Below are 11,703 nucleotides of genomic sequence, written 5' to 3'. Positions count from 1 at the left end.
AAAAAAAAATGTTTTTTTTACAATTTAGAACACGTTTTGTTTCTTATAAAAAAATAGTGAAGTAAATCCTGCAAAATTAGAAATTACAAAAGCAAGCAAAGATGACGAATAACTTAAGAAGCGCAAACAAAGAGTTACTAAGAAAATTAAAGAAATCACAAGTAAGTAAAAATTAGAAATAAGTTTATACCTACCAAGTCAGCAAGTTATAAATTTTAGTTGTTAAACAACTAAAAATTGATCGTAGGTCAGTGGGTTGTGTTTTTCTAATCTGTTTGCTTCTTACATAACGTATTAACATGCTGTCACATTATTTGTGTTTTTGCTGTCACATTATTTTGGATTTTTATGCCATATATATCCGGCAAAAGTCAGGGTTCATACAATAATCTAAAGCAATATCTGACATTATTAAAATAAAATCTATTTTTTTTATCAAGGAAGAAATATCAAGATTAATTGTGGCAGCAAAACACTCTGACCCTCAATTTCTCGAGTCAGTCCCCCTTACATCAACCATGGCGAATACAATGGGGAAAGGGGATGCTTTGTACAATTCTAAGAGGGTGATGTCTGAAGCACACAGGACCTTAACCAAATCTCCAGGTTGAGTTTTTTATATATCTATGAAAATTTACTTTTTGTTGTTACTTTTTAAGTGGAATAAAGATTCATTTTTGATAAATTGAAAATTGAAAATTCGTTTTTAGGTATTTTGAAAAGAAAATCTGGAGATAAAAATAGGTAAATTTGTATAACATTTTATGTTATCTATTAGTTAGTATAGTACTGTTAACTAACATTACTTTAAACTTTAATTACACCCTTATTTAGGTAAGAAAAGTTAGCATACACACAACAGTTTTACATCTTAGTTTAGGTTTTTATATTGAATATATCGTTATGTTATATTAGGATGACCAAACCTCTGAATATTTCTGAAATCCCTGAAGAAGAAATTGAACCAAATCAATCTATGACATCACAATTCTTACAACAACAAACAGCAAAGGGAAAAACTTTAACTTTTGCTGACTGTCCAACTGACCAACCACTACTAACTAATGCTGGCAATGAAAGGTAAATAAAATATAGCTCACTAGTTTTTTAAGTAGGACTTCTTTTTTGATGTAAAGTTTGTACCATTTGTTTTAAAGCATTTATGAATTAAACTGTTATGCACATGACATAGTATATATTTATTAGATTTATATTTTGGACCTAATATTTTTACTGCACTAAAATTTAAGAATTAAACTCCTTATTCATGTAAAATTTTCTAGGATAACCAAATAACTCCTGGGTTCGATTCCCACTGCTCTCATGCTGTAGCGCCTTAAAGTAAGGCGCTGTGACTGACTGGTATAAAACTCCTGCTAAGCTAACACTTTATCATCAGCTTAATTATTGGCCAATTATTATCTTAAATAGTTGGCCAATTATTACTATATTTTTACCTAAAATTTTATTATTTTAGACCGTACCAAGTCAAAGACAGTTCAAGAAAAGTGAAATCCATTGTAATAGAACCAAGTCCACAGAAACAATCTTACAACACCAGTGAAACTTTTATTACACCAACTAAAAACCCCGAACCAGTGTAGGAATATGTTATAGTTAATTACATTATAAGTATATTTTTGTTGCAAAATAATACTTACATTTTTTAAACATTGATAAACTTTGATCTAATTTAAATCAAATTTAAAAAAGGGGTATTTTTAGACCCCATCCCCCCCTTCTGGGTTATGATTGGATAGCTGGGGTATTAGACAATGAAGAGCCTGCCCCTGGAAATATTTCTGACAATTTTCTTGAAGAAATAAAAGAGTTTCGAAAACTAAATCGAGCTGATTGTCACAGTAAAAAATATTGGAATGAAATCATGAAAACTCCAAAGACGCCGCTTTTGCCGTTGCCAAAAAGCTGTGTTAAGGTACAAAGTGTTTATATAAAAATAAAGGATCACTAGTATTCTATTTATTTTCTTTCTTATACTATGCTTTTCTCTGCAATTCTTGTTTTTTTTTGAGACTGTAAGTACAGTTGATCCTAATTAAATACTAAATAGAAGTTTAAAAAAAAAAGTTGATAAAAAAGTTAATTTTAAATTTTTCACCAAAAATTTTCATTTTTAGGATTCCCTGAAAAGTCCCGATCCCAGTAACACCCGGGACTCCCGAATTCTCAATTTCACAATTAATAAAAGGTTATTCCCAGTTCCAATTGACCCTAGTGACCCAGTTGAGCCAGGGACCACGAATTCACCCCGATATATAAGAGTCAGCATACCCAAGTCATCACTCGTATCCCCATACAGGTAACTGATTGATGTTTGCATTTATTCTATTATAGAAATTGTTTTTTTTGTTTACACATGTTTTCTAATTATATTTATTTGTCCTCAATGCGAAAAGGCCAACTTGATAGCCTAATTTTTGCGTTACTATAATTACCCTAACTTAGTTTAAAGCTACCTTTGCCAGTTTAAGTGTTATAGTTGAAATTTAACTAGCAGAAATCATACCCCGGATCTCAGATCTCATGTGGTCTCATGTGGTTATGCTTATGGACCCGTGGTTATGGACCACGTGGTTATGTGGTTATGGATGTGGTTATGGACCCGGATCTCATGTGGTTATGCTCTACTACTACACTGCCTAACCGATAACATTTATACCTTTTAATTAATATTCAGATACAATCCACGATATGGTTTAAAAGATTCTGAAAATGAATCAGATTCTCTATCCTTACCTCAACATTGTGCAAGGGGATGGCCAAGTTTTCCACCAACAAAAACTAACAAGGAACAAGTGCAGGTTAATTAGAACTTTAAAATTTATTATTTTTTGATTTGTTTTTATTTTACATCTTGATATTTTTTGATCTGTTATTTTTTATTTTTTTAGAGTTATGCCAGTTTAGATTTACGTTCTTCAATGAGACCCAAAGAAAATTTAGCAAATTTGCAACTTAAATCTGGCCAAGCATCAATTCCCAATTACTTAAGAGATCATGAAAAATCTGTTAGTTTTATGAGATAACTAGTTTAATATATTTCTTGAGTGAACAACTCTTGATTAAATGTAAATGTATATTGCTTTTAAAATAAAATATCTTTTTTAGAAATGTTGCTTAGTAAATTTAAAATGGCGCAACCATCAATTTAGACAAAACTTGAATAAAAGTTGACAACTAGATTTATTTGATAAATAAAATATGGTTCGAAATTATTTGATTATGTTTAACATAAATTTTTAAAATTAAAAAAGGTACACATAAACATTAACTTAGAATATTACATATATTTGATTTTTAATAAACAAACAAGCATTTAAATATTATATACATACAAAAATTAATATTTTAACCGAGTTTTAAGTTGTTAATACCAGGATATACATTAGACTAAATTTTAAATTCCTAAAATTGATTTTTATTAAATAAACAAGCATTTACAAATGATGACTAAACAAAAATTATTTTTTAAATATGTTTTCTAACTACCTATAATAAATGAACAATAATTTAAATATAATAAACAAACAAACAAAAATTAAATTTTTTATCTATTTTTGAGCTACTGCTATCATGATATACAATAGACTAAGATTTAAAAAAGTAATAACAAACTTTAAATTTTAATAAATAAACACCCATAAATTATTAATTAGTGATAAAAATTAAAATTTTAATTCATTTTTGAGTTACCAATATCATGATGTACAAATGGCCAAGATTTAAAAAATAAATAACAAACTTTAAATTTTAATAAATAAACACCTATTAATTAGTAATTAGTAAAAAAAAATTTAATTTTTAATCTATTTTTGAGTTACTGCTAATATGATATACAATAGACCAAGATTTAAAAAAATAATAACAATCTTTAAATTTTAATAAATAAACACTTATTAACTAGTAATTAGTAATAAAAATTAAAATTTTAATTCATTTTTGAGTTACTAATATCATAATGTACAAATGGCCAAGATTTAAAGTATAAATAACAATCTTTAAATTTTATTAAATAAACACCTATTAATTAGTAATTAGTAAAAAAAATTAAAATTTTAATTCATTTTTGAGTTACCAATATCATAATATACAAATGGCCAAGATTTAAAAAATAAATAACAATCTTTAAATTTTAATAAATAAACACCTATTAATTAGTAATTAGCATAGGTGGGCACAGTTAAACGAAAAAGAAACTTCGTTAATTGGTTATTCGTTACACATAACAGTAACTTCGCTAACGTTTTTTCGTTAAATTAAACCAAGTGTAACGGAAGTTATCGTTAAACGTTAACGTTAAAATTTAATTAAAACAAACAAAGAAATTACCTTTTTTTTTAGAAGAAGTTTTTAAAACGGGCTTAGACCTAATGCCCAAATAACAGTGGCCGGATAGTAATTACTTACATCGTTTAAAAATTGCGACGATTAAACCCGATAAACGGCGATTTTAAACATATATATTCCTTATATTACCATGGATTTACTTGTAAAATATTGAGTTAACGGGCTTAATTTAACGGAAGCACAATTTAACGAAAGTTAACAGGTCCGATAACGATTTTTAAAATTAACTTAAAAGTTAAATTTTAACAAAAAAATTAACTTAGTTATTTAACGTTTAACGCATTAACGATTTGGTGCCCACCTTTGGTAATTAGTAATATTTAAATGTTGTAAATACGAGAATGAAAACACAATCTGATAATAAACAACATACTAAAATTTCAAAACTGTCAATGTTCACAAACAAAAGTAATTTTAACTCAAAATTTACAGCTTATAAGACACTGGAAAAGATTAATAATAATAATAACTAGATTTATTTAATAAATAAAATATGGTTCGAAATTATTTGATTATTTTTAAAAACTATTAATAAATAAAGTTACGCATAAACATTAAACATTACGCATAAACAAAATTATTTTAAATGTTTTTTAAAAAAAAAAATCCTTTTTAAGTAATTAATATTATAATATAAAACTGTTACGTTTATAATATAAAACTATTTATTATGTTTTATAATTTAAAACATAATAATAAAAATATTCACAATAACAACACGTTTTGAAATCTAAGATTTCGAAGCATAATAATTATTTCAACAAAAATAATCCCGACTAGTAAGGTCGTGGTAAAAAAAAATTGAAATGTTAACGAAGAAAAGCGTAATTCGTTTCAGGCAATCAGCGCCGAAGTTAGCGAAGCGCAGAATTTAAGAGAAGCGCTTTTAGGTTTTGTGTTAAAACATGTGGTATATAGTTTAATAGTAAGTTTATAAAGCTAATATTTAATTAAATATTTAAAATTAATAAAGTTTTCTATTTTAAATTGTTTCATAAGATAACGACGTTGTTAGTTTTTTATAATTTGATTAGTTAAGAAACTATTTCTTTATACGCCTTTAGCATAATGTGTTGCGGATGAATACAACTGACGTCACAACTGACGTCACAACTTGACTTCTTGGATCGGCTTGTCCGCCATAAAGTTTAAGTTGTTCAGGATGTTTGTTTTATGTTTTAGCTAAGTTGAGAGTTTAAGCCATGTCGAAAGCGTCTTTAAGACGAAGCCATCTTTTTCTTTAACAAATCGAGTTAAGTGAATTATTTTATAATTTTTAGTAGTTCTTTTTTTAGTGTATATGGTGTTGTTTAATTGGTTATGCAGTGCGTTAGGGGTAGGATCGTGCGCGTATCGATACATTCGTTGTTTTAATGTTTGGCGTATTGCGTTTAACAGTCCGCGTATTTATTAAACAACACTATTTGAAAGCGTATCAATAAATAATACCTAACTAGACATTTTAACTGCCCCCAGTTTATATTTGTAGTTGTAGATGACGATCTCGCAGAATGGGAGTGTCTGATGGTGATCTGACGAGAAATAAGTACTAATTAGGCGATTCTACGGTGATTTAAAGAGGAATTGAAGAGTGTGATGTTGGCCTCAGGTAGTTGTAAATTTAGGCTTTGATAAGGTGTGAGGAAAAGACCAAAAAGGTGATTTCTTAAGCATCCCGGTAAGATACTTGTTTTTCGAAAAATATATATATTAAATGGATAATAAATTTATTTATCATTGTACAACTTTTACATGTTTCCCTCATAACCTAAGGCCTACACCCTAGCTTTGAAGGCTATGGTCCAACTTGTAAAGTTTTAAGATATTATTGATTACAGATATTATACTAAAAATGACCTAAGACTAAGATCAGCCTAGTTGGATTAGGCGGGTCGTCAGTCTTGCTTTAAATTGAATTCGTGCGCGTGTTGCAACACATTGCTCTGTTCGTCGCTTCAGTTTGCGTCGCTTTCGTTGTTCGTCGATTCCGTTGATCGCCGCTTTCGTTTTTCGCCGCTTTCGACGCTATCGTTGTTCGCCGCTTTCGTTGTTCGCCGCAATCGTCGCTTCCGTTATTCGCCGCTTTCGTCGATCGCTTCAGTTGTTACGCCAGTTTGCGTCAATTTCGTTGTTCGTCGCTTCCGTCGCTTTAATTGTAACATTGTCAGTTTGCGTGCGTCGATTTGAGTCGCTTTGGCTGTAAAGTTGTCAGTTTGCGTCGGTTTAGTTGTTTCTTTTCTAAGGTTTTAGATGACAACTTTGTGGAGCCGAGGGATCTGATGATGATGATGAAATGAGGTAAAGAGAAAATAGGTAACCTATAGTCCCTTGACCAACTAGGTAAAATGTTAACTAATTAACTAATATTTTTTCTATTTAGACATATATAACTGCTTTCCAGCATTCTTATTAAGGTTTCAGACGACGATTATGTGAAGCTGAAGGATTTAATGAGGAATAAAGAACAACATCTGGAGAACAACAGCTGAACAACAGCTGATGATGATTTCATGAAAAATGAAGAAACTTTTGGAGGATCTAATGAGGAATCGAGAAAGATAGGTAACATGTAGTCTTCTGAACAACAAGGTAGTCTGTTTACCAATTTTAATTTTTAATTAGACATAAATAACTGCTTTTTAGCTTTCTTTTTAAGGTTTTAGATTTCAGATGACGATCTCGTGAACCTAGAGGATCTGATGAGGAATAAAGGAACATCTGGAGGATCTAATGGTGATTTCATAAGAAATAAAGGAACATCTGGAGGATCTAATGAGAAATCAAAAAAGATAAGTAAAATGTAGTCTTCCGAACAACATGGTAATCTGTTAACCAATTTTAATTTTTAATTAGACATAAATAACTGCTTTTTAGCTTTCTTTTTAAGGTTTTAAATTTCAGATGACGATCTCGTGAACTTGGAGGATCTGATGAGGAATAGAGGAACATCTGGAGGATCTAATGGTGATTTCATTAGAAATAAAGGAACATCTGGAGGATCTAATGAGGAATCGAGAAAGATAAGTAACATGTAGTCTTCTTAACAACAAGGTAATATGTTAACCAATTTTGATTTTTAATTAGACATAGATAACTGCTTTTTAGCTTTTTTTTTAAGGTGTTAGATTTCAGATGACGATCTTGTGAACCTAGAGGATCTGATGAGGAAAGGAGGAACATCTAGAGGATCTGATGATGATTTCATGATAAATGAAGGAACACCTGGAGGATCTAATGAGAAATCAAGAAAGATAAGTAACATGTAGTAGTCTTCTGAACAACAAGGTAATATGTTAACCAATTTTAATTTTTAATTAAACATACATAACTGCTTTTTAGCTTTTTTTTAAGGTTTCAGATTTCAGATGGCGATCTCGTGAACCTGGAGAATCTGATGAGGAATAGAGGAACATCTGGTGGATCTGAAGGTGATTTTATGAAGAATGAATGAACATCTGGAGGATCTAATGAGGAATCGAGAAAGATAGGTAACATGTAGTCCTCTGAACAACAAGGTAATATTTTAACTAATTTTTATTTCTTATTAGACATATATAACTACTTTTTAGCTTTCTTTTTAGGGTTTTAGATTTCAGATGACGATCTCGTGAACCTGACAGATCTGATGAGAAATATTGGAACACATGGAGGATTTAATGAAGAATGAAGGAACATATCGAGGATCTAATGAGGAATCGAGAAAGATAGGTAACATGTAGTCTTCTGAACAACAAGGTAATATTTTAACTAATTTTTATTTCTTATTAGACATATATAACTACTTTTTAGCTTTCTTTTTAAGGTTTTAGATTTCAGATGACGGTCTCGTGAACCTGACAGATCTGATGAGAAATAATGGAACACATGGAACACATGGAGGATTTAATGATGATTTAATGAAGAATGAAGGAACATCTCGAGGGTCTAATGAGGAATCGAGAAAGATAGGTAACATGTAGTCTTCTGAACAACAAGGTAATATGTTAACCAATTTTGATTTTTAATTAGACATAGATAACTGCTTTTTAGCTTTCTTTTTAAAGTTTTAGATTTCAGATGACGATCTCGTGAACCTAGAGGATCTAATGAGGAAAGGAGGAACATTTTGAGGATCTGATGATGAATTCATGAAAAATGAAGGAACATCTGGAGGATGTAATGAGGAATCAAAAAAGATAAGTAACATGTAGTCTTCTGAACAACAAGGTTATATTTTAACTAATTTTAATTTTTAATTAGACATATAGAACTGCTTTTTATCTTTTTTTTTAAGTTTTTAGATTTCAGATGACGACCTCGTGAACCTGGAGGATCTGATGAGAAATAGAGGAACACATGGAGGATTTAATGATGAGCTCATGAAAAATGAAGGAACATCTGGAGGATCTAATGAGAAATCGAGAAAGATAAGTAACATGTAGTCTTCTGAACAACAAGGTAATATGTTAACCAATTTTAATTTTTAATTAAACATACATAACTTCTTTTTAGCTTTTTTTTAAGGTTTCAGGTTTCAGATTTCAGATGGCGATCTCGTGAACCTGGAGGATCTGATGAAGAATAGAGGAACATCTGGTGGATCTGAAAGTGATTTCATGAAGAATAATGAACTTATTGGGGATCTAATGAGGAATCGAGAAAGAAAGGTAACATGTAGTCTTCTGAACAACAAGGTAATATTTCAACTAATTTTAATTTTTAATTAGACATAAATAACTGCTTTTTAGCTTTCTTTTTAAGGTTTTAGATTTCAGATGACGACCTCGTGAACCTGGCGGATCTGATGAGGAAAGGAGAAACATCTAGAGGATCTGATGATGATTTCATGAAGAATGAAGGAACATCTCGAGGATCTAATGAGGAATCGAGAAAGATAGGTAACATGTAGTCTTCTGAACAACAAGGTAATATGTTAACCAATTTTGATTCTTAATTAGACATATATAACTGCTTTTTAGCTTTTTTTTAAGGTTTTAGATTTCAGATGACGATCTCGTGAACCTAGAGGATCTGATGAGTAAAGGAGGAACATTTAGAGGATCTGATGATGATTTTATGATAAATGAAGGAACATCTGGAGGATCTAATGAGAAATCGAGAAAGATAAGTAACATGTAGTCTTCTGAGCAACAAGGTAATATGTTAACCAATTTTAATTTTTAATTAAACATACATAACTGCTTTTTAGCTTTTTTTTAAGGTTTCAGATTTCAAATGGCGATCTTGTGAACCTGGAGGATCTGATGAGGAATAAAGGTACATCTGGTGGATCTGAAGGTGATTTGATGAAGAATGAATGAACATCTGGAGGATCTAATGAGGAATCGAGAAAGATAGGTAACATTTAGTCTTCTGAACAACGAAGTAATATTTTAACTAATTTTAATTTTTAACTAGACATATATAACTGCTTCTTAGCTTTCTTTTTAAGGTTTTAGATTTCAGATGACGATCTCGTGAACCTGGAGGATCTGATGAGGAATAGAGGAACATCTAGAGGATCTGATGATGAATTCATGAAAAATGAAGGAATATCTGGAGGATGTAATGAGGAATCGAGAAAGATAGGTAACATGTAGTCTTCTGAACAACATGGTAATATTTTAACTAATTTTAATTTTTAAATAGACATATATAACTGCTTTTTAGCTTTCTTTTTAAGGTTTTAGATTTCAGATGACGATCTCGTGAACCTAGAGGATTTGATAAGGAAAGGAGGAACATCTAGAGGATCTGATGATGAGTTCATGATAAATGAAGGAACATCTGGAGGACCGAATGAGAAATCGAGAAAGATAGGTAACATGTAGTCTTCTGAACAACAAGGTAATATGTTAACCATTTTTAATTTTTAATTAAACATACATAACTGCTTTTTAGCTTTTTTTTAAGGTTTCAGATTTCAGATGGCGATCTCGTGAACCTGGAGAATGCAATAATGAATAAAAGAACATCTGGAGGATCTGATGATAATTTGATGAAGAATAGAGGAACATCTGGAGGATCTGGTGATGATCTGATAAGAGAGGTAGTTGTTAATAGAGGTTTTAATAAGTTGTGAGAAGAAGAACAAAAGGGGATTTCTTTAACATACGGTAAGATATTTGTTTTTTAATAAATATATATATATTAAATTGATAATAACATTATTTATAATTTTTGAGTGTACATCTTTCTATATGCATTTTCCCTAATAAAAGTCCTACACCCTAACCCTAGAGGCAAAGGCCTCAGCTTGTCAAATTTAAGGTATTGTTGATTACAGATATATACTAAAAATGACCAATTATTAGAATCAGCCTAGTTGTATTAGGCGGGTCGTCAATCTTGCGTTTAATCTAATTCGTGCGCGTGTTGCAACATACGCTTCGTTGGTCGCTTTCGTCGTTCGTTGTTCGTCGCTTACGTCGTTCGTCGCTTTTTCTCGTTCGTCGCTTTTTCTCGTTCGTCGCTTTCGTCGTTCGCTTCGACTTAAACGTCAGTTTACGCCGTTTCAGTTTACACGTCAGTTTGCGTCGCTTTAGTTGTCGTAGCTATATTACCATCTGCTAGGTGGAGATCTGTAGACGTCAAAGTCGACCGCTAGTTGGCGTACTAGAGTGCGATCAGCTGGGATCTACATGCCTGCTATTTGATTTGTTAGCTATTTGTTTATCAGTTACCTACTATAATAAGTAGGCTACTATTTTGTGTATTGTATTTGTTTAATAACTTGTTGGTTGGTGTTTTAATTTATTGTAACGACCTTACAATTTGTTTGTTTATTTTAATAATATATTTTTAATTATTTCCTAATATTATCCCTTTTTTTAATAAAAGTTTGGTATTCATGCAGTAAATACGTATAACTAAATAATTAATTTTATATATTTGTAATTAAATTAAACAACTGTACCAAATAACATATTTAATTCTTTTTAATTTTTTTGAGGTCATTTTGTCTACATTGTGTTTAATGCAATCCAGTGTTTTGGATTAGGTTACACTTCGATGATGTCACCCTCTGATCATGTCACCTTTTGAATCGACAAAGATAGATACATATAGTCTTCTAAACAACAAGGTAATATGTTCACTATTTTTTTTTGTAATTAGAAATAGATAACTGCTTTCCAGCTTTTTTTTAAGGTTTCAGATGACGATGTTGCTACTACCTTCCAATGATGTTGCTGTCCCCTGGGTCTCGATGACGTTGATACCACTTTCCAGATGATGTTGTTGCTGCTTGCTTATGATGTTGTTGCTTGCTGATGATGTTGTTGCTTGCTGATGATGTTATTGCTTGCTGATGATGTTATTGCTTGCTTATGATGTTGTTGCTTGCTGATGATGTTG

The 11,703-nt window shown here is 30.6% G+C and overlaps 1 protein-coding gene across 1 annotated transcript; it reads left to right on the top strand.

Moving 5' to 3' along the window:
- The first annotated feature begins 26 nt into the window (after window positions 1-26).
- LOC145741364 (migration and invasion-inhibitory protein-like) lies at window positions 27-3,047 on the top strand. The gene is made up of 9 exons (XM_082558945.1): window positions 27-161; window positions 441-606; window positions 711-744; window positions 916-1,080; window positions 1,478-1,600; window positions 1,726-1,936; window positions 2,139-2,320; window positions 2,699-2,822; window positions 2,913-3,047. The coding sequence occupies exons 1-9, from the start codon at window positions 102-104 to the stop codon at window positions 3,045-3,047; spliced, it is 1,200 nt and encodes a 399-aa protein (XP_082415071.1). The 5' UTR covers window positions 27-101.
- The last annotated feature ends 8,656 nt before the right edge of the window (window positions 3,048-11,703 follow it).

Source organism: Corella eumyota, chromosome 2 (genome assembly GCF_963082875.1).
Source record: "Corella eumyota chromosome 2, kaCorEumy4.1, whole genome shotgun sequence".
Classification (NCBI taxonomy): domain Eukaryota; kingdom Metazoa; phylum Chordata; class Ascidiacea; order Phlebobranchia; family Corellidae; genus Corella; species Corella eumyota.
Note: the sequence above shows the minus strand (reverse complement) of the source record. Positions and strands in the feature narration are given on the sequence as shown.